Source organism: Motacilla alba, chromosome 22, assembly GCF_015832195.1.
Source record: "Motacilla alba alba isolate MOTALB_02 chromosome 22, Motacilla_alba_V1.0_pri, whole genome shotgun sequence".
NCBI classification, from domain to species: Eukaryota; Metazoa; Chordata; class Aves; order Passeriformes; family Motacillidae; genus Motacilla; species Motacilla alba.
In genome coordinates this window covers 2,567,035-2,589,545 of record NC_052037.1, presented here as the reverse complement: position 1 = coordinate 2,589,545, position 22,511 = coordinate 2,567,035, and the positions used below count along the sequence as shown (strand labels likewise).

General features: G+C 60.7%; 2 protein-coding genes and 1 long non-coding RNA gene across 4 annotated transcripts; 2 read left to right on the top strand and 1 right to left on the bottom strand.

Annotated features, from left to right (window-relative positions):
* Positions 1-4,004: 4,004 nt before the first annotated feature.
* Positions 4,005-13,824, top strand: NCAPH (non-SMC condensin I complex subunit H). Its single transcript, XM_038160303.1, has 17 exons — positions 4,005-4,209; positions 4,624-4,714; positions 5,017-5,109; positions 6,058-6,196; positions 6,617-6,735; positions 7,214-7,403; positions 8,051-8,142; positions 8,278-8,462; positions 8,838-8,986; positions 9,241-9,344; positions 9,526-9,648; positions 9,830-9,937; positions 10,512-10,670; positions 11,144-11,242; positions 11,617-11,699; positions 12,333-12,408; positions 12,986-13,824. Exons 1-17 carry the CDS (start codon positions 4,016-4,018, stop codon positions 13,043-13,045), a joined length of 2,064 nt encoding a protein of 687 aa, XP_038016231.1. The 5' UTR covers positions 4,005-4,015; the 3' UTR covers positions 13,046-13,824.
* Positions 13,825-15,461: 1,637 nt separating this feature from the next.
* On the top strand, positions 15,462-22,139 carry ARID5A (AT-rich interaction domain 5A). 2 transcript variants are annotated; one of them, XM_038160509.1, is made up of 7 exons: positions 15,462-15,692; positions 17,998-18,088; positions 19,322-19,514; positions 19,619-19,671; positions 20,256-20,353; positions 20,448-20,583; positions 20,798-22,139. In XM_038160509.1, the coding sequence occupies exons 2-7, from the start codon at positions 18,035-18,037 to the stop codon at positions 21,980-21,982; spliced, it is 1,719 nt and encodes a 572-aa protein (XP_038016437.1). In that variant the 5' UTR covers positions 15,462-15,692; positions 17,998-18,034; the 3' UTR covers positions 21,983-22,139. The 2 variants fall into 2 exon arrangements, with proteins under 2 accessions (XP_038016437.1, XP_038016436.1); XM_038160508.1 differs by lacking the exon at positions 15,462-15,692 and adding an exon at positions 17,649-17,763.
* LOC119710950 lies at positions 16,645-17,332 on the bottom strand. Its single transcript, XR_005259640.1, has 3 exons — positions 17,274-17,332; positions 17,188-17,210; positions 16,645-16,721 (listed from the first exon to the last, which is right to left on the bottom strand). It is a non-coding gene; the product is annotated as an uncharacterized LOC119710950 (long non-coding RNA).
* Positions 22,140-22,511: the final 372 nt, after the last annotated feature.

Here is a 22,511-nt window from a genome sequence, read left to right as displayed (position 1 = left end):
ATTCCACGGGAAACCCCCCAAAATCAGGGGGTGACCGCAAAAAAACCCAAATTTTGTTGGTTTTGGTGCTTTCCAAGCGGGATCTGCAGCCCTGAGCGAGCCCATCCCGCTGAATTCCCTCTCTGGTTCAGCCTCATTTCCATGGATGCCTTCCAGCGTTTTTTGCATAAATGTTTGCTTAATGCCGAGTCCAAAATATCCCAGAAAATAAAAAAAAAATGGGAACTCAAGGCGGTTCCTGGCTCCCCGGGGCAGATCCCGTAGTTTCCATGGCACCCGGGGGGCTCTGGGATGCTTCCCAAAAAACCAAAGCTCAGGGAGGAACGATTTGGGTTCAGGATGTCGGCAGGGAAGTGAATTCGCGCTTTTCAGGAATGCCCGGTTTCATTTTTGGGGCAGATTCCGGCAGGTTTGGGGTTCCTGGAGGGTGGAGAATTCCAGCTTGTTCCCAGCAGTAATTAGCGTTAATTACCCTGGTAATTACTGAGCTCTGAGCAGGAGCTGCCAGCAGCGATTGGGGAATTTTGGGGTGGGAAATGAGGAATTCAGTCAGATTTGGTGTTTGCAGGGCCGAGGAACCTCCTGGGCATCGGGAATTCCAGAGGGAAGGAAGGGAAAAGGGGAGCGAGGGAATTGCTTCAAGGATGGGCTTAATTAGAAATTAATTATTCATTGGAGCAACAGAGGGGTTGCAGGATTTAAGGAATCCTGAGGGATCCACGCTCTAGCCAGGATTTTTTAGGAAGAAATTCCTCCCTGAGGGGCTGGGATGGAATTCCCAGAGGAGCTGCCCCTGGATCACTGGGAGTGTCCAAGACCAGGTTGGACAAGGCACCAAAAATCTGGGAAATCAAATCCTGGGATTTGTGGCACAAGAACTGGGGATAAAACACAGGGAATGAGAGCACCAAGGTCAGATCCTCACTGCTCATTGGGAGTGAGGGGCAAGGATTGGGGCCATTTCCAGGGAATGAGGGGCAAGGAGAAGGGATTGGGGCCATCCTCAGGAGCAGGGAACAGGGATTGGGGCCATCCCGAGGTCTGTGACACTCCAGCCTCTTCCAGAGCACTCCCACTAAAGGGAAAAGAATCCATCCCAGCTGGATACGAGCGGCGTGTGCGGCAGCCGGGCAGAACAGAGCTTCCCAATGAAACCTTGGAAAGATCCAACCCCTTTCCCTCTCCTGAGCTTTCCCTCACGGCACTGGAGCCGCGGCTGGAGGGGATGGACACAGCCCTGGAAGGGTAAAGCAGGGGGAGAATGCCCTGAAATCCCAAATCCCAGGCTTTTTCCAGGCTTCCACTCAGGGAATGGGCAGGGAATGATCCATGGATGGGCAGGGAATGGTCAGTTGGTCCCAGGGTGGGATTCCCTGCCCATTCCGAGGTCATTCCCTGCCCATTCCCTGCCCGTTCCAGGCAAGGTCTCCAATCCCCATTCCCTCCCCTTTTCCCAAGTCTGTCACCCCACAGCACGGGGACATCCTGGTGTCCCAAATCCTCCCAAACCCTTCCCGAGCCTGGCTGGAAAAGCCTCGGCAGCTCCTGAAGGAAACCTCTCCCTGCACCCAGGAGCATCCCCACATCCTCCCAGGATTTTGGGAATGCAAGCTCCTCTGGAATGTGGGGAGCTGGGAATCGAGTCCTGGCAGGGATTTCTGGAGCCAAGAAAGGATCACACAATTGCTGTCACAGTGATCCATTCCCTCAATTCCCTCTTCCATCTGGGAACGTTCCTGCTGATGCCGGGGGAAAATCCAGCGCCGTTGCCAGGGCAGGAATGATTTATTCGGGCATAAAACCTGTCAGAATTCCTTGGAGTCTCCTCCGGGATGGGCTCAGCTGCAGAGATTGATTTGTTTACAGCAGCCACGGAAAGCGGGGGCTGCTCCCGGGAAAACACATCGCAAACTCAGCCGGGGATTTTCCAGCCTCTCCCGGTTATCCTGGAGCAGCCGAGGGAAGGGACCGACCCCACTGCTCAGCCCCCAAATTATCAGGGGGACAAAAAACCCCAAAGTGGTTCGGATCCTCCAGGTTTGGGAATCGGCCGGGGCCTCCCGGGCGCTTGGAACCTTCCAGGCAGATTCCAGGCTGCTCTTCCAAGGAGATTCCGGGCTCCAAGCGTTGATTCCTTTGCCATTTTTGGGGCTGGATGAAAGCAGAGCTGAGATCCCTCCGGCTCCATCCTGGCGGGAATCGAGCCTGGCTGCAGAGGGATGGATGGAGCCAAATAAAACTGGGATTTAGGGGTTAAGGACCACCTCTAAATCCACGCATTCCTTAGGAAAAATGGGATTTTCTGTTTGGTTGATGCATAGTTGTGTGTGGAATAAAAACCCAAGTGTGGATCAAGCTCAGCTCCGGAGGGACAGAAGGAGCCAAAACCAAACTGGGATTTGGGGGTTAAGGATCACCCGAAATCCACACATTCCTTAGGAGAAATGGGATTGTCCTTGCTTGGCTGATGGACGGCTGTGTTTGGAAGGGGTTCTATGGAACCCAGCTGTCACTCCCGTCCTGGGGACAGGGCTGGGCGGCGTTTCCTTGGATCAGCCCTTCCCGGGAGCCTGGAATATCCTGGATAGGGACACCATTCCCTAAATCTGGATTATCCCCCAACCCCGGGAGATCCCGCGGCCCCATCCCACGCTGGACCTCGGATTTAACGATCCCAAAGGTGTTTTCCACCCTCAGCAATTCCATGGTTCTGTGTCCCCTTGGCTGCTCCGTGCGGGGAGGGGAAATCCTGGGAACCATTCCTGCGGAGATCAATCCACGGCTTTTCCTCCTGCTCCATCCAGCGGCTCGGCCGGGAAAAAACCGCCGGGAGAAACGGCGGCACCCAGCGGCAGCATCCCCAAATCCTAAATTCCGGCTGGGAATGCCGGAAAAGCTCCTGCTCCCGGTGTGGAGCCAAACCCCTCTTCCCAAACTTTGGAATGCAATGGAATTCCCAAGCTTTGGGGGCGGATCTGGCACATCCAGACCATCCCAAATTTTTCCTAAAGCTCCCAGAGCACGAGGGATGCTCCAGAAGGAAAAGCCATGGATTTCCTTCCCTCTTGGTGGAGCTTTGCCTCAGGCACAGAGCTCGGGGCTCTCCCGGGAGTGTCTCCCAGGGATGTGGGACCTGGAGCCAGGCGAGGGTCACGGGGAATGTGGGGACACACCTGGAGAGGGACAGGAAATGTGGGAATGCACATGGAGAGTGACAAGAAATGTGGGAATGCACCTGAAGTCACAGGGAATGTGGGAATATACCTTGGAGAGGGACAGGGAATGTGGGAATATACCTTGGAGAGTGACAGGGAATGTGGGAGTACACCTTGGAGAGGGACAGGGAATGTGACAATGCACTTGGAGAGTAACAAGAAATGTGGGAATGCACCTGAAGTCACAGGGAATGTGGGAATACACCTTGGAGAGGGACAGGGAATGTGGGAATATACCTTGGAGAGTGACAGGGAATGTGGGAATATACCTTGGAGAGCAACAGGGAATGTGGGAATATACCTTGGAGAGCGACAGGGGATGTGGGAACACACCTGGAAGGGCAAAGGGAATATCGGGACCCATCTGGAGGGGAAGGCCTGGACGTTGCATTCAGTGACAAGGGGGGGATCGGGCCCAGCTTGGACTCGGTGACCCCAAAGATTCCAACCTCAGCGATTCCGGGGTAAGCGGCGCTACTCAGGCGGCTCCTCCTCCTTCCAGGGAGGTTCCAGGGCAGCACCAGAGGCTGCTGACCCCTCTCCGGCCCCGGAATTGGGGGTGAAAAGGGGGACACGGCGAGGCCGCCCCGTCCCGTCCCGGGCCCCCTCACGGCTCCCTCAGAGCGCAGCCCCGCCCCCTTCGAACTCACGACCGTTACCGAGCGCGCGCCGCCGTTCAAACCCGCCTCAGGGGCGGGCGCGCCGCGCGCTGATTGGCTGCCGGGCGGGCATCCCGCGCGCTGATTGGCTGCCGGGCGCGATGGGGCGCGGCCCCGGCGATGGCGGGCTCGCCCTCTGCCATGGCCGCCCGCAGCCCGCTTGCTGCCGCCACCGCCGCCGCCTTCCTCTCCCCGACCCCGCGGGCCCTCGGCAGCACCGGCACCCCCGTGCTCGCTGAGTGCCCGGGCAACGACGATGAGCGCGAGAGGCGCCAGCGCCGCCGCTCCAGGGCTGTGGACTCGTCTCTGCAGGGCCTCGGCTCCCCGTCGCTCAGGTAGGGCCGGTGCGCGATGCCCGGGATGAGGGGAGAGCCCGGACACCGATCCCGCCGGGCCCGGGATGAGGGGAGAGCCCGGACACCGATCCCGGGATGAGGGGAGAGCCCGGACACCGATCCCGCCGGACCCGGGATGAGGGGAGAGCCCGGACACCGATCCCGCCGGACCCGGGATGAGGGGGGAGCGCGGACACCCATCCCGCTGGGCCCGGGATGAGGGGGGAGCGCGGACACCCATCCCGCTGGGCCCGGGATGAGAGGAGAGCCCGGGATGAGGGGAGAGCCCGGACACCGGTCCCGCTGGGCCCGGGATGAGGGGAGAGCCCGGGATGAGGGGAAAGCCCCGACACCGATCCCTCCGGGCCCGGGATGAGGGGAGAGCCCCGACACCGACCCCGCTGTGTCCCGCAGGACCGAGAGCTGGCAGCCGCCGCTGCCCCAATGGACCAACGCGCAGATCTCGGAGCACTACAGCACCTGCATCAAGCTCTCCACCGAGAATGTGAGTCGGGGCGGCTGTTTAAGCCCCGCGGGGTTTAAAACCCCTCAGCAGCAGGGTTTGAGACACCCGGGGCTCACCTCCAGCCCGTGCCAGCGTCCAGGGCTATCCCAACCCAGCTGAATTTGAATTCCAAACAATTCTCTGTTGAATTTCCGCCAATTCTCTGCCCGCTCCTCTTCCAAGAGGAAGCCGTGGCATGCCCGTGCTGGTGGTGCCCTCGGTGCCTGGTGCCACCCGGGCTGTCCCCTGGTCCCCAGGGTGTCCCTGGCCAGGGGAAGGGTCCCAGCTGTCCTTTCTTGCAGAAAATCACCACCAAGAACGCCTTTGGGCTGCACCTGATCGATTACATGACCGACATCCTGAAGCAGAAGAACTCGGAGCTCACCAACTTCCAGGTCAGAGGGGTCCCTGCTGCTGCTGCTGCTTCGTCTCTGTCGGATCTGTCCTTTCCTGACCCAGAGACTGGGCCTTAAAGCCAGTCATCTAAAATTACCCTTTGTTTTACTGCAATGTTCTGTTTCTCCAAACTATCCAGTCTTTTTTTATAAAGTCATCTTTTGAAACTTGTTTCTGTTTCTATTTCTCTCTCAGCAATATCTGTCCATTCCATGGCATTTCTAAATCAGCATTTTTTATCTCAAATTCTGCATACAGATGCAGACTGTGTGAATTTTCTGGCAGGCTTTGAGAATTTTCTACAAATCTGTTTTTTTAATAAATTGGGTGCAATAATTATTACATTTTTCTTTATGCCCTTTGAAGCTTTCAAGCCTTCTTTCCCTCTCCTGATTCTATCTGACAACAAAAAATAAACACGTTCTAATAAATACACAATATATTATAAATTATACATTATATGAATAAATCTTTGATGTACATATTTATTAATATATATTACATAATATATGATATAATGTAATTAATGTAATGCAATGTAATTAATGTAATGCAATGTAGTTTAATATAATGTCATTTAATATAATATTATATAAGGATTATTTTATTATATACGTCATTATGAATAATAATTAACCAAGGCTAAATCCACCACACTAATTAATACATTCACCAAAAAAATCCCCAATTAACCAACCAAAACCACTGCACAAACCTGGCATTTCTGAACAATCCCTAAAGGATTTTTAGCTGCGATCCCAAAATAAAAAAAACCCCAAACTGTGGGGAGAACACCCTGGGGGAGTCCACAGCTTTCACTAAACCCTTTCCCTGGGATTTTATTCATTGATTCTGATTTCCCTGGGGGTGCAGAGCGCCGGGGGGGTCGCTCTGGGATGCCCCAGGTGGGGATTTCCCCATCCAGTGGCAATTCCCTGTCCCCGCAGGTGGCAGCCGGGACGCTGGACGCCAGCGCCAAGATCTACGCCGTGCGCGTGGACTCCGTGCACGCCGACGCCTTCAAGGTCCTGGGCCACCTGGGCAAGGAGCCAGCCCCTGCCAGGGACCCAGACAGCCCCCGGGAAGGTGGGGATTCCCTCTTCTCCTCCCAAAAAACCCCGGGAATTCCCTCATTTCCCACCCAGGATCGGGGGGAGCCTCGGCACGCTTTGGGAGTTCCGAAGAGGTTTGGGGTGAATTGGGTTAATTGGGTTTTCCGAGGGTTGGGAGATCCCAGGTGGGTTCTCCTGGGATGCTGGAGCATGGAGGGGTGGCAGGAGGAGCTGCCTCTGTCGCTCAGTGATTTCAGACTGCGCTTTGGGGCCAAACAGGGGCAGTTTTTTGCCAAGCAGGATCCATAAAAAGCCAGCAGAGTGTTGCTCGTGCCCACAGATCCTGAGCAATTTCAATGCCTGCCGTAGTTTGCTGTTCAGATTCCAGGTTTTCTCCCTCCTCTGGGGTATCCCAGCCCTTCTGAGGTGGAATTTGTCCCTTTTCCTCTGCCAGACTCCAGCCCAGCCCCCGAGGCTGCCAAGAAGGCTCAGCCGAAGAAGAAGCAAAGCTTCAAAACCATCGAGCAGAACCTGAGCAACATCAACGTGCCCGAGGGCAGCCACAGGGCCGAGGTGGGGCTGGGCTGCTCCTCATCCTCCCCGTCCTGCTCCTCATCCTCCCTGCCCTGCTCTTCATCCTCCTGCCCTGCTCCTCATCCTCCTGCCCTGCTCCTCCTCCTCCCTGTCCTGCTGTCCTGCTTTTCTGTTCCTGATTCCCACCTCCGTTCCCTGGTTCCCATTCCCCAGTATCCATCTCCATTCTCAGATTCCCATTCCCCAATACCCACCTCCATTCCTGAATTCTCCTTCCCATTCCCTGATACCCCCTCCATTCCCATTCCCTGATCCCCCCTCCATTCCCATTCCCTGATCCCCCCTCCATTCCCATTCCCTGATCCCCCCTCCATTCCCTGATCCCCCCTCCATTCCCATTCCCTGATCCCCCCTCCATTCCCCCCTCCATTCCCTGATCCCCCCTCCATTCCCTGGATTCCCCCCTCCATTCCCTGATCCCCGCTCCATCCCCAGATCCCCATTCCCGTTTTTCCAGGTGGATCCCATGTTCCAGCGGGCGGTCGCCTCCTTCGACGAGTGCAACACCGCCGGCATTTTCCTGTCGGGGCTGCGCTGCCCGGGCTTCCAGAGCCGCCTCCTTTTCCCGTCGGCCCTGGTGCCGCTGCCGTCCTCGGAGCGCCCGGCCCTGCCCGGCTCCCAGCCCGCCACCGTGCCGGCCCTCAAAGGTGAATCCCAGCCCTTCCCAGCCCTTCCCAGCCTTTCCCTGCTTTTCCTGCCCTTATCCCGCTCCTTTCCCCGCGCTGCTCGCGTCCCTGGGATCTGGAAAACTGCTGGGAAACTGGGAGCTCTGCAGGCTGCTGGAAAACTGGGAATGTGGGGGGTTTGAGGTCCTGAGGCACGTGGGAATTCCTGAGGCAGATTAGGGATTCCTGATCCAGGTTGGGGATTCCTAAACCAGGCTGGGAGTTCCTGAGCCAGGTGGGGATTCCAGAGCAAGGTTGGGAATTCCTGAATTTGGGATCCTCTGCAGGAATTTTGGAGGTTTGAGGTCCTGATCCAGGTGGGAATTCATGATCCAGGTTGGGAATTCCTGAGCCAGATTAGGAATTCCTGATCCAGGTGGGAATTCCTGATCCAGGTGGGAATTCATGATCCAGTCTGGGGATTCCTGAGCCAGGTGGGGATTCCAGAGCAAGGTTGGGAATTCCTGAATTTGGGATCCTCTGCAGGAATTTTGGAGGTTTGAGGTCCTGAGGCAGATAAGGAATTCCTGAGCCAGGTTGGGAATTCCTGATCCAGGTGGGAATTCCTGAGCCGGGTGGGAGTTCCTGCTGGGATCCCAGGAATTCCCCTGTATCCCACCTCTCCGCAGCCCTGCTGGCCCCGTGCCTGGAAAAACGCCGGATCTGCTCCTCCCTGGCCGGATTCCTGTTCACCAAGTGGGATGAGGAGTCCCACGATGAGGTGGGTGGGAATCCCTGAGCCAGATTAGGAATTCCAGGGTGAGGTTGGGAATACCTGAGCCACATTCCCAATCCAGGTGGGAATTCCCGATCCAAGCAGGATCCCTGATCCAGGCTGGGATCTGCTGTCTTGCAGTCGGTGTCGGCGCTCCTGGAGAAGTTCCGGAAGAGCGAGCAGGCCTTCGATCCCAACCTGGATCCCGACAGCGAGGAGGGCGAGGGCTGGGCCCCTTCCCAGCCTGAATTCCAGCCCGAATCCCCGGCCGGGGACGGGAGCCGGGAATTCCAGCCCAACGGAGACTGCCTGGGCCACAGCAAGAGGTGGGGCTGGGGGCTGGGCTGGAATTCCAGGGGGAAATTCCCTGTCCCACGCAGGAATTCCCTGTCCCATGGAGGAATTCCCAGTGCCAGGGAGGAAATCCCGGGAATGCCAAGGGAATTCTGAGCAGGGATAACAAATCCTGGGAATACACAGGGAATTCTGAACTGGGATAACAAATTCTGGGAATACACAGGGAATTCTGAACTGGGATAACAAATCCTGGGCATTCTGAACAGGGATAACAAATCCTGGGAATACACAGGGAATTCTGAGCAGGGATAACAAATCCTGGGAATACACAGGGAATTCTGAACGGGGATACCAAATCCCGGGAGTGCCGATGGAATTCTGAGCAGCTGCCATTCCTTTTCCAGGAGCACCGGAGCTCCCCTGGGAGAGGGGGACATCGGCACGCTGAGCCTGCACGTGTCCCTGAATCCCGGGGAATATTCCTACTTCAGCCCCCGCGTGCTCTCCATGTGGGCCGGCCCCGAGCACTGGCGCTTCCGGCCCCGCCAGCCCCGTGAGTGCCCAGGGCAGCGAGTCCTGGAATTCCGGGCTGGAATCCTGGAATTCTGGGCTGGGAAGGGCTCAAATGCTGGAATTCTGGGCTGGGAAGGGCTCAAATCCTGGAATTCCAGACTGGGAAGGGCCCAATCCTGGAATTCCAGGCTGGGAAGGGCTCAATCCTGGAATTCCAGGCTGGGAAGGGCTCAAATCCTGGAATTCTAAGCTTTTCCTTACCCCTTTTCCCTTTTCCCTGCTCTCCCTCTGCAGCCTCAGGCCTGGAGAAGGATTCCCGGCAGAGGATTCCCAGGAAGGTTTTTGAGCTGGATTTCCAGGAGGACATCGACTTCAAGGCCCATTTCCAGAAGACCAAGGTGCCCATGGAGCCCTTTTCCCACAGCAGCCTGGAATTCCCGGGATTCTGGCAGCTCCAGCTGCGTGTCCTGGGGGGCACCTCCCACCCTGCCCCTTCCCAGACTAAACACTCCCCGTTTTTCCATGGAAAACTGGTGGAGCTTCCTGGTTTTCCATGGAGCCGTCCAATCCCATTCCCAGGCATCCATAACTTTGGCCAAATCCATCCTGGAAAGCCAGAACAGCCGGAGCACCACGCTCCCGGCAGACTTCAACTACGACCCCCACAGCCTGGGGCAGCTCTTCCTCAAACCCCTGCTCAAGGTGAGGATTCCCGAAAGAATTCCGGGGAGTCATCCCAGGGAACCATTCCCGGCACCAAACCTCTCCTCACCAAACCCTGGGAATGTTCTGGGGCTGCTCTCACCACAAACCCTCCTGGAAGGGGGATGAAGGGCCAAGGCCCTGCCTTTTCCCGGGAATATTTTGGAATGTTTTCCCCCAGCTCAGCCCCAGCTCGGATCCGGTGGGAGCCTTGGAGAGCGAGGCCGGAATCGAGGATTACGACTACAACAACCCCAACGACACCTCCAACTTCTGCCCTGCCCTGCAGGTACAGCCTGGGACCGGGCAACTCCTGCTGGGATCAGATCCGTGGCTAGGGAATTCCTGAGGGGGGGAACGGGACTCCAGCCCCGCCTGGACGTTCCCAGGGATGGGAAAACTTTGGGATTTCTGCTCCCTGCAGCTGCCTTGGCTTCAGCCTTGGCCCAGGTCCAGGGGGATGAGCCCAGATTTCATAGGGTGAGCCCCAATCCCGTGGGATGAGCCCCAATTCCATGGGATAAACCAAATCCCATGGGGATGAGCCCCAGTTCCATGGGGATAAACCCCAATTCCATGGATGGACCCCAATCCCATGGGAATAAACCCAATCCCATAGGGACGAACCCCAATCCCGTGGGGATGAACTCAATCCCATGGGATAAACCAAATTCCATGGGATAAACCCCAATCCCATGGGATAAACCCCGGTCCCACAGGGATCAGCCCCAATCCCATCGATAAACCAAATCCCATGGGGAAGCTGGGTAGGGATTCCCGCCCTCGGAGCGGCTTCTGCTGCCTCTGGCTCCTCCCAGGAGACTCCGGTGTCCCCCCCGTGTCCCCCCCGTGTCCCCTGGCAGGTCCCTGACAGCGATGACGATCCCGATCCCGCGGAATTCCCGGGCCAGGCGGGGCCGTTCCCGCTCCCGGCTCATCCCGAGGCCCCGGAGCGCTCCGTGATCAACGGCGGGGACGGCGCGGGCTGCGGGGAGCTGGAGCTGATCGCCGAGCCCCACAAGGTCCCCGGGAGCACTGGGCTGGGAATTCCTCCTTGGCGTTGGGAATTCCTCCTTAGAACTGGGAATTCCTCCTTAGAACTGGGAATTCCTCCTTAGAACTGGGAATTCCTCCTTAGAACTGGGAATTCCTCCCTGGGCTGGGCTGGAGCAAAAACCTCTCAGCACCTCCAGGGTTAAAAATCCCAGGACACCCCTGTGATTCCAGGGATTGCCAGGATTGACATTCCCAGAGGAACAATTCCCAGATTAAACATTGGGACTGGCATTCCAGAGGAACAATTCCCATATTAAACACTGGGATTGGCATTCCCAAAGGATTAAACATTGGGATTGGCATTCCCAGAGGAACAATTCCCAGATTAAACATTGGGATTGGCAGCAAGGCTGCACTCCCGTGGAAAATCAGGAATGATGGGCATTGTGGCTGTGATCCCGAGGATGATCCCGAGGATGATCCCGGATTCCCCCCTCAGATCCATAAGATCCCCATCCAGTACGCCAGGACAGCCAAGAGGATGGACATGAGGAGGCTGAAGAGGAACATGTGGGAGCTGCTGACGGAGCAGGGACAGGTCAGGAAAGGGAATTCCTGCTGGGAATTCTGCGGGGGTTCCTTCCCGGCTCCTGGGATAAACCCCAATCCCGTGGGACCAGCCCCAGTCCCGTGGGATCAGCCCAAATCCCGTGGGATCAGCCCCAATCCCGTGGGATAAACCCCAATCCCATGGGATAAACCCCAATCCCGTGGGATCAGCCCCAATCCCGTGGGATCATCCCCAATCCCATGGGAAAAGTCCTGATCCCATGGGGATAAACCCCAATCCCGTGGGATCAGCCCCAATTCCATGGGATCAGCCCCAAGTTTCCCCTTGGCCGGGACAGGCTGAGGCTCCCTGGGGTTTTCCTTGGAATGTGGGGCTCTGCATTCCTGGATGTTCCCGAGCAGGGGGAGGAGGCCGGGGAGGAGGCGGATGCCGAGGTGGCCGGAGAGAAAATCCTGAGCGACCTCACCAAGGACCTGCTGCACCGGTCGGGAATGGGAATATGGGAATGGGAATATGGGAATGGGAATGATGGGAATGGGAAAATCCCAAATGGGAAAATCCAGAATGGGAATATGGGAATGGGAAAATCCCAAATGGGAAAATCCAGAATGGGAATAATGGGAATGGGAATATGGGAATGGGAATAATGAGAATGGGAATATGGGAATGGGAATAATGGGAATGGGAAAATCCAGAATGGGAATAATGGGAATGGGAATAGTGGGAATGGGAATAGTGGGAATGGGAAAATCCCAAATGGGAATGGGACGGGGAAAATCCCAAATGGGAATGAAAATTCCAGAATCGGAATAATGGGAAAATCCCTCCAGGGGTTGGGATGGGAATGGGAATGGGAAAATCCCAGATAGGAACGGGAGTGGGAAAATCCTTCAGGGGAATTGGAATGGGACAGGGAAAATCCCGAATGGGAATGGGAAAATCCCTCTGGATGTTGGGATGGGAATGGGACAGGGAAAATCCCGAGTGGGAATGGGAGTGGGGCCAGGACAGGGCAAAGCCCTGCGGGTGTTCCCGGGGAAGAGCCCAGTCCCTGCTCCGGGCATTCCTGGCTGCTCTGGCGTTCCCAGGCTCTGATCCCGATCCCGCTTTTCCGCAGGCTTCCTCCTGCCATGGCCACCAACCTGTCGGTGCCCTTGGCCTTCGTGTGCCTCCTGCACCTGGCCAACGAGAAGGTGAGAGCAGGGAGTCCCGGGAATTCCAGGGAATGCAGCTCAATCCCAAAAATCCCAGGAATTCCAGGGAATGCAGCTCAATCCCAAAAATCCCAGGAATTCCAGGGAATGCAGCTCATTCCCAAAAATCCTGGAGATCCCACGGAACGCGGCTCAATCCCGGTTATTCCACGGGATGCAGCTTCTTCCATCCATCCCAGTTTTTCCTGGAATTCGGCTCATTCCCAGTTTTTCCAGAGAACGGGAACATTCCCAGCTCCCTCAGAGCCGTCCCGAGCATTCCGGACTCTGGATAAGGGAACAGAATCCCAAAATCCCAGAATTCCTGAGGCTGGAAAAGCTCTCCAAGGTCACAACGAGCCCAATCCCCACCGGGATTCCTTCCACATCCAGAAATTCCTTGGAATTCCTGCAGGGATTGGGGACTCCACCCCCCCGGGGGGCCCTTCCCATGAGGAAATTCCTGCTCTGCCCCCATTCCCTGGAAAAGCCCCCGGGCAGGGCAGGAGGGGCCGGGATTGTTCCCAAACCTCATCCCAGGGGATTTCATTCCAAAGCTTTTGCTTCCCATTCCCAGAATCTGAAGCTGGAGAGCACCGAGGACCTGTCGGATATCCTGGTGAGAGCGGGGGACTGAGCCTGGAGCCGCTCCAGATCCAGCAGGGAATGCTGAGACTTCCCCAGATCCCAAATCCCTGGGAAGGTTGGGATTCAGGGACGTCCTGGCTGGACAGATCCAGCAGCTTTTCCCTGGGATTGGGAATTCCTGCACTTCACTGTGAACCCAGGCTGCTCTGTGTCCCGAAATTTCCTCTCTGTGTCCCGAAATTTCCTCTCTGTATCCCGAAATTTCCTCTGTCTGTCCCAGAGTTTCCTCCCCGTGTCCTTCCCCGTCTGTCATTCCCAGTTTTAGGACTGACTGTTACTCCTGGCCCCCATTCCCTGGGATTATTCCCTTTTTATTTTTTTACTGTTGTTATGGATAATAAATTTTGCACACTTTGGAGCGGGATGGGGCAGCAAATGGGGACAAATCCCTGAAAAAAAAAAGGAATGCGGGAATCAGAGCCTGGAGCAGCAGCCGGGAATGGGAGCCAGGAGCCAAATTCTGGGATGGGATCGGTTCTGGGATCTCTTCCTGCTGAGACCCCTGGAATTCTGTTCCTGCTTTTCCTGGGATGGGAATCCCCACGGGAGGAGGCTCCATTCTGAATAGCCCTGGAATTCTGCTCCTGCTTTTCCTGGGATAAGGATCCCCAGGGGAGGCGTCTCTTCCTGCTGAGTCCCCTGGAATTCTGCTCCTGCTTTTCCTGCGGCTGGAGCTCCCTCGGGATCATCCAGAGCCGCGATTCCCGACCCGCCGGGCTCTGCCCGCGCCGCTCCCTCGCTCTTCCCGGGATTTCCCCGCTCCGAGGAGCGGCCGGCGCTGCTCCCGGGGCTCCGCGGGGATTCCGGGAGGGATGCGCGGCCCTTCCCTCGCTCCTCCCGGGGCTGCTGCTCCGGGGATGGGAATTCCAGAGGCTGCTGGTGCTCCGGGGGAAGATTTTCCAGGGATTGATGCTCCAGGCGCTGATATTCCAGAGGCTGCTGCTCCAGGAATTGTTCCAGGGGTTGATATTCCCGGGGTTGATACTCCAGAGGTTGATATTCCAGGGGTTGATATTCCCGGGGCTGATATTCCCGGGGTTGATATTCCAAGGAGTGATATTCCAAGGACTGATATTCCCGGGGCTGATACTCCAGGGGTTGATATTCCCGGGGTTGATACTCCAGGGGTTGATATTCCAAGGAGTGATATTCCCGGGGTTGATACTCCAGGGGTTGATATTCCCGGGGTTGATATCCCCGGGGTTGATATTCCAGGGGTTGATATTCCCGGGGCTGATATTCCAGGGGTTGATATTCCCGGGGCTGATATTCCCGGAGCACTCGCGGCGCTGCCTCCCGGGCTGTGGCGGGATGCGAGGGCAGAGCTGAGGCTCGGGGATTTTCGGGAGGGGCTGGAGCGATCCCGCAGCCCCCGCGCCGGGCCTTCCTCTTCACCTTCCTCCTCCTCCTCCCCGGAGCGGCGCCCGGTCCCGAACCCGGCCACGGAGGGGTCCCGGCACTGGGGAGGGGGCTCCGGGGGCTCCCACCTGCAGCGGCGCCCCTCGGGGCTCCTCTCCGGGCGCCTCCTCAGGAAATCCCGGAAGGATTTCGGGATTTTCCACCCTCGGATCTGTGGGGTCGGGACGGTTCCTACTGGCGGAGCCACCCAGGGCTGCTCAGCTGGCCCCGGGTCCCTGAAACCCGAGCTGTTCCTAAAATCCCTTTATTTATCCCTGAAACCCGACCTATTCCTAAAATCCCTTTATTTATCCCTGAAACCCGAGCTGTTCCTAAAATCCCTTTATTTATCCCTGAAACCCGAGCTGTTCCTAAAATCCCTTTCTTTATTCCTGAAACCCGAGCTGTTCCTAAAAATCCTTTTATTTATCCCTGAAACCCGACCTGTTCCTAAAACCCCTTTCTTTATTCCTGAAATCCCTTCCCTCCCGGCGCCGATGGAGCTGGGAAGGCTGGAGCGGGAGCGAGGGGAAACTGAGGCAACCCCCCCCCTTCCCGCAGCTCCGGACGTCCCAGCCGGGACAAAAACCGGGAATAAAAACCCCGAGTGAGCTTTTTGCTGGTTGGTTTCAGCCATTCCCGCTGAATCCCGGATTTATTCGGCTCCTTCACCCCCTTCCCACCCCGGGAGGGCCGACAGGAGCCCGCTGCCCGTCCCGCCCTCCCCCGCCGCTGCTTTCTCGGCTTTTTGGCCCAAAATGAGTCACTGGGGGATTTTTTTTTCTTTTTCTCTCATTTTTTTCGGGGCTCTCTCTCAAGACTCGAAGCCTTGGGGGGATTCTCGGGGGGCTGAGCCCCGGCGTGCGAGCGGCTCCGGTGCCGCGGGACGGGCATTGCCAATCCCGGGACAAGGGACAAGGGACGGCGTCCCCGGGATGCCGGGCACCGCCGGGAAGGGAGCGGCGCCGCCGGCCCGGAGCATCCCGCCGTGTCCCCGCCCTGGGGGCGGCTCCGCCGCGGGGAGCGGCGCTTCGGGGCCGGGAAAGTCCGGCCCAGTCATTCGGGGCGCGGGGGGTGAAGCCCCAAAAGCGCGTCCGTTCCGGTAAGGAAAGAGTCAATGGCTGCGGCTCGCACACGCCACTTCCCCGAGCGGGGCTGACTCATCCCGGGCTCGGTCCCGCTCCGCGGCACCCGCGCTCCGCTCCGGCCGCCCCGCAGCGCTGCCCGCTGCTCCGCCGGTGAGTCCGGGGGTCCCGGGGGACTCGGGGGGGGTCCCGGGGCTCGCCCCCAGCCGCGCGTTCCCCGCGCCCGCCGCGTCCCGAGCGGGACCGGCCGGGGACCCCAAAGACCGAGCGCACCGGGAGCCGCGCGGGGGTCCCGCAGCCGCGGCCGCCCCCGGGGGTCCCCGGCCCCTCCCGAGCCCCCCGGGGATGCCGGGGGGGGTTCGGCCGAACCGGCGGCGCGGGATGGGGAGGGGAGGATGACTTCAGCCCATTACTCAGCCGCCGTCACGGCCTGGCAGCGCTCCCGCGCTATTCCGGGCCGTGACGCTCCGGGCCCGCCGCTTTGGGCCTAAACCGGCGGGGTTTGGGTGATTCGGGGCGCACGAGCGGCCCCGGGGGCTGAGGAGCGGGGCGGGGGTCGGGATGAGTTCGGAAAGCGCCGCCGCCGGAGCGCCCGGCATTAACGCTGCGATAATGACTGTTACCTCATTAGGGGCGTAATTAGAGCCCGGTGCCGCCCCCGGCCCGGTACCGGCGGCTCGGGGGTATCGGTACCGTATCGGTACCGGCGGCTCGGGGGTCGCGGGGGGTGTTGGCCCCGGCGGGGCTCGTTCAGCCCCGAACCGGGCGCGTTTTGCCCCAAAAGCCGCGGCGGTTTCCTGCGCTCCGAGCGCCGCCGGGAAGGGAGGAAACGGCGTCAGCGGTGCCGGGAACCGAACCGGGGCCGCGGGGGCGGGACACGGGGGGACACCGGTACCTGCACACACAGGTGTGTGTGACACTGTAGCTGCACACACAGGTGTGTGTGACACTGTAGCTGCACACCTGTGCGTGTCACCTGGACCTGATAAACCCCTCTCTGTGTGTGTGACACCGGCACCTGCACACACAGGTGAGTGTGACACTGTAGCTGCACACACAGGTGAGTGTGTGACACAGGTACCTGCACACACAGGTGAGTGTGTGACACCGGTACCTGCACACACAGGTGAGTGTGACACTGTAGCTGCACACACAGGTGAGTGTGACACTGTAGCTGCACACCTGTGTGTGTGACACCGGCACCTGCACACACAGGTGAGTGTGACACTGTAACTGCACACACAGGTGAGTGTGACACTGTAGCTGCACACACAGGTGAGTGTGTGACACCGGTACCTGCACACACAGGTGTGTGTGACACCGGCACCTGCACACACAGGTGAGTGTGACACTGTAGCTGCACACACAGGTGTGTGTGTGACACCGGTACCTGCACACACAGGTGTGCGTGTGACACCGGTACCTGCACACACAGGTGTGTGTGACACTGTAGCTGCACACACAGGTGTGTGTGACACCGGCACCTGCACACACAGGTGAGTGTGACACTGTAGCTGCACACACAGGTGAGTGTGTGACACCGGTACCTGCACACACAGGTGTGTGTGACACTGTAGCTGCACACACAGGTGTGCGTGTGACACCGGTACCTGCACACACAGGTGTGTGTGACACTGTAGCTGCACACACAGGTGTGTGTGACACCGGCACCTGCACACACAGGTGAGTGTGACACTGTAGCTGCACACACAGGTGAGTGTGTGACACCGGTACCTGCACACACAGGTGAGTGTGACACTGTAGCTGCGCACCTGTGCGTGTCACCTGGACCTGATAAACCCCCGTGCTTGTGTGTGTGTGGCACCTGCCGCACACCTGTACCTGCACACACCCAGTGCCCACCTGCGCACGGGCACGGGCACCTGGCCGTGCCCACCTGCACTCACCTGGCGCCTGTGAAACACACCTGGGCACCCGCGTGCCCCGCTCCGGGACTACCACTCCCGCCGTGCCCCACGCGGGGGGCGGGGACAGCCCGCGCGGCTGCCCAATAGGAGAAGGGGCGTGTCGGCTCCGGCCAATGGGCAGCGGAGGGGCGCGGCCGCCCCGCCCATCGGGCGCGCCCCTCGGTCACGTGGCGCGGGCGCGGCCGGTGAGCGCGAGCGGGACCGGGGGCCCGGGGGGGACCGGGGGGCACCGGGGGGGTGGGGAGCACCTGGGGACCCCCTCGGGACCCCCTCTGCCCGCCCCGCCCCTTCCCCAGGTTGGCATCGCCGCTTTTCGCCCTTTTCCCGGGGTTTTTCCTCAAAAACGGGAGGGGGGGGATTCGGGGGCGGCGGGCCCGGAACGGGGGGCGCAGGGGGAGGCACGGACGGAGCAGCCTCGGGCCGGTTCCGGTGCCCGACGGGCAACCCCAGATCCCTCCGACTGCCCCGTCATTTCGGGAGAGCAGCGGCCATTCGGGGTCTCACCCTCGCCCCGTTTCTTTCCCTGCCAGGTCCCGTCCCGAACCCAAAAGCTGCGATTTTCCCCCCATGGAGAAGAACCAAGAGCCGCAAGGAGACCCCCGGGACCCCCCCAGCCCCGCCGTGAGTGCACCCCGGGGCGGTTTGGGGGGTGCTGGACGCCCCAAAATTCGGGGCAGGGAGGGAGGAGCGCGGGCAGCGCTTTGGCCGCCGGTGGAAGTGAGGGCGAGGCCGAGAAATGGGAAATTCCCGGCTTTGGGTGGGGGGCGAGGGGGGCAACGCGCCAAAAATGGCATTTTTGGGGGGAGAAGGGAGCGGTCCCATAGGAACGGGATCGTTTTTGTGATTATTTTTTTATCCTCGTGAGGAAAAGGGGTTTGGATTTTGTGGCGCTGGAGCTTTTCCCTCCCCCCCGCCCGCCCCGCAGCTTTTTATTTCACACACACCAAAAAAAAAAACCCCAAAAAACAAACCCAAAAAAGAAAAGAGGAAAAAAAAAAAGAAAGCTTTGAACTCTTTCAGCCGTTAAAATCCGGTGTCTGTCACAAGCCGGTAAATGAATAGAAAGAACAAAAAGAACAAAAAAAAAAAAGACTGAAAAAAATAGAAAAGGACGGACTTGGGAGCCGAGCAGCTTCTTTGCCCAAAAATAGCAACAAGTTTTATAACTCCGGAAAATGTAGAACAAACAAACGAGGAACATTTTTAGCTGAGAAAGGCGGCGGCGGCGCGGGGGGGGCTGAATTTCGGAATTTCTGCCCGTCTGTTTTCCTGGAAGCCGCTCCTCGTGCGCTCGCCCGCATCCAGCGCTTTGACCAACTTGGCCACCGGCCCGGGGCTGCCGGGGAACGGCCCCGGGGCTTCGGGGAACGGCCCCGAGCTCCCCGAGGAACGGCCCCGGGGCTTCGGGGAACGGCCCCGAGCTCCCCGAGGAACGGCCCCGGGGCTTCGGGGAACGGCCCCGAACTCCCCGAGAAACGGCCGCGGAGCTTCGGGGAACGGCCCCGAGCTCCCCGGGCGGCGGGGAACGGGTCCGGAGCTTCCCGGGGAACGGACACGGAGCTCCCCGAACGCCCCCGGGAACGGCCCCGAGCTCCCCGGGCGGCGGGAGCGGGTCCGGAGTGAGGAGAACGGGTCCGGAGCTCCCCGAACGCCCCCGGGAACGGGTCCGGAGCTCCCCGGGGAACGGGCACGGAGCTCCCCGAACGCCCCCGGGAACGGCCCCGAGCTCCCGGGCGGCGGGAGCGGGTCCGGAGCTCCCCGGGGAACGGACACGGAGCTCTCCCGGCTGCGGGGAACGGGGGTGCGGGCGGAGGGGCAGGAGGCTCCCCCAAAACTCAGCCCCGTGTCCCGCAGGATGCACCAGGGGCCGGGGATGGCGCCGAGAGGGACAAGGCGGTGGGAGAAGGTGGGGACAAGGACAAGGAGGACAAGGACGAGGAGGACAAGGAGAAGGAGGAAGAGGAGGCTTTCCTCGTCAGCCTCTACAAGTTCATGAAGGAGCGGCACACGCCCATCGAGAGGATCCCGCACCTCGGCTTCAAGCAGAGTATGTCCCCCCCATCCCGGGGACAGGGACAGGGACGGGGGGGTGGCCGTGCTCAGGTCCCGTGTCCTCCTGACCCTCAGCTTGTCCCCTCTATTCATTCCCAGTTAACCTCTGGAAGATCTACAAGGCCGTGGAGAAGCTGGGAGCCTACGAGCTGGTGAGCGCTGGCCGTGGAGCCGGGGTGTCCCCTGGGTGCCAAGGTGTCCCCTGGGTTCCGGGGTGTCCCCTAGGTTCCAGGATGTCCCCTGGGTGCCGGGGTGTCCCCTGGGTGCCAGGATGTCCCCTGGGTTCCGGGGTGTCCCCTGGGTTCCGGGGTGTCCCCTGGGTTCCAGGATGTCCCCTGGGTTCCGGGGTGTCCCCTGGGTTCCAGGATGTCCCCTGGGTGCCGGGGTGTCCCCTGGGTTCCGGGGTGTCCCGTGGGTTCCAGGATGTCCTCTGGGTGTCAGGGTGTACCCTGGGTTCCAGGATGTCCCCTGGGTTCCGGGGTGTCCCCTGGGTGCCGGGGTGTCCCCTGGGTTCCAGGATGTCCTCTGGGTGTCAGGGTGTCCCCTGGGTGCCAAGGTGTCCCCTGGGTTCCGGGGTGTCCCCTAGGTTCCAGGATGTCCCCTGGGTGCCGGGGTGTCCCCTGGGTGCCGGGGTGTCCCCTGGGTTCCGGGGTGTCCCCTAGGTTCCAGGATGTCCCCTGGGTGCCGGGGTGTCCCCTGGGTGCCGGGGCTCACCCGTCCCTCCCTCCCGCCGCAGGTGACGGGCCGCCGGCTCTGGAAGAACGTCTACGACGAGCTCGGGGGCAGCCCCGGCAGCACCAGCGCGGCCACCTGCACCCGGCGCCACTACGAGAGGTGGGACCGGGCCGGGCCCGGGGGTTGGCCGTCCCGCCGCGTGCCTCAGTTTCCCCCGGCGCGGCGCTCACCGCGCTCCCCGCTCGCTCCGCAGGCTCGTCCTTCCCTACGTGCGGCACCTCAAGGGCGAGGAGGACAAACCGCTGCCCCCCAGCAAACCCCGGCGGCAGTACAAGGTCTCCAAGGACGACAAGAGCAAGAGGGCCAGGAAGGAGAAGGGCCGCGAGCAGGTGCGCGGCCCCTCCGGACGGGGCGGGAGCAGCGCCGGGGCCGCGCTCGCTGCGGAACCCGCCCGGGGCCGGGCAGGGCAGGGAGGGATGGGCCGGGGGACGGGAGCGGAGGGCGGCAGGGAGGGATGGGCCGGGGGACGGGAGCGGAGGGCGGCAGGGCGGCCAGAGCCCAGCCCGGGCTGCGGCAGCCACAGCGCGACCCCTCCGCCCGCAGGTGGCTCCGGACAAGGCGCGGCCGGAGGCGGCCGCCGGCGCGGAGGACGCGGCGGAGCGGGGCCGGGGGACAGACGGACGCTCCAGCCCGGCCGTGCCGGCCCCCAGCCCCTCGGGGAGGTGTGCCAGCCCCTGCAGGAGCCACAGCGAGACCTACAAGCGCCTCTTCTCCAGCTTCTACTCCAAAGGGAACCACCCCATCATGTCCCCGCTGGCCAAGAAGAAGCTGCTGGCGCAGGTGAGCGAGGCCGAGTCCTTGCACCGCCACAAGCGCCACTGCCCCGAGGGCCGCCGGGCACCGAGCGACAGCGGCCCCGAGCCGCCCGCGCTGCCCGGCCCCGGGCCGGCCGAGCAGAGGAGCCCGGAGCCCTGGGCAGCTCCGGACCGAGCTCCGGGCGAGGCGGGCCCGGCCCGCAGCGCATCCCCGGCGGGCAGAGACAGCCAGGGCTGCCCGCAGGACGGCGGCGCGGCCCCCGCGGTATTCACCGGCTACTTCCACGCCTACCGCAGCGAGGGCCCGCAGCCCGCCGGGGTTCCCCCGCTCTGGGGCTACTTCTCCGGCCTGAAGGATTTTTTGGAGCAGCCCGCGGAGCTGCGGAGCCCGGCGGGGCGGCCGTGGGAGGGCCGGGCCGCCGCTGTCCAGGCCTGCTGGGTGCCCCCCGGGGCCACCTTCGGCCGGGCCGGCCACGGCCGCCACGAGGAGGAGGAGGAGGAAGATGATGATGATGATGATGATGAGGAGGAGGACGAGGAGCCCTTCGGCGCCGCTGCCAAATCACGCGCCGTGTCCCCCTTGGCCAGGGAGGGCAGGGACAGGCGGAGCCAAGCGCTGGCCAAACCCAAGGCCGTGGTGGCCACTCCGGCTTTCGCGGCGCCGCTGCCGCCGGACGCTTTCAAGGGAGCCGCGCTGCACTTCCCGGGCGGCTTCGGGAGCCCCCTGGAGCAGCTGAGAACCCAGGGCGTGCCGGTGGCCCCGGCGCTCTCCGTGAGCCCCGTGGTGATCCCGGCCTTCCCCAGCCCTTTGGTGGTGGCCTCCGAGCTGTGCCGCCCGCTGGCCACCGGCGCCGGCCGCTCGCCCGCGTCCTACGGGAGCTCGCCGCGGTTGTACCCGGCGGCTCCGTGGCACGGGCAGCGCTCCTGCAGCTCCCCGCACGTCCCGGCCTTCCCGCACCACGGCAGGCCCTAGCGAGGGGACAGCGAGGGGACAGCGAGGGGACAGTCCGGGCTGGGATTTGATCGCCCAGCTCAGAGCCGTTCGTAGCCGGCGGCGGCTGCGCTGGGGGCGCCCCACGGTTCTATTTTCTATATATCCACAGAGAAATCGATAAAAAAAGGCAGCAAAAGCGGTGCTGGAGGTCTCTGTTCGTGCCGGGGCACAGCTGGGGGATGGCTCTTCCCATCCCTGGGCCCCCGCAGCCGGGTTCGGGGTTCGGGTCGCTCCAGCGGAGGTGGAAAGGGAACAAAGCTGCCTGGCAGAGAGTTTGGGGTGCCCTCGGGATCAGGGCAGGGCGTGGGGGGATCCTCTCCCTGAACCCAGAGCTGCAGGGCTGAGGACTCGTCTGCGGGGAGGGAAGGAGGAGCTTTTCCACCTCCGTTTTGGGGGAATGGCAGCAATTCCATGGAGCAGCCCCGTGTCCAGGTGGGAACTGGCCCAGCAACAGCTCCAGCTCCTTTTTGCCTCCAAGAATCCTTTTTGCCTCTTCGTCCCCTTTTCC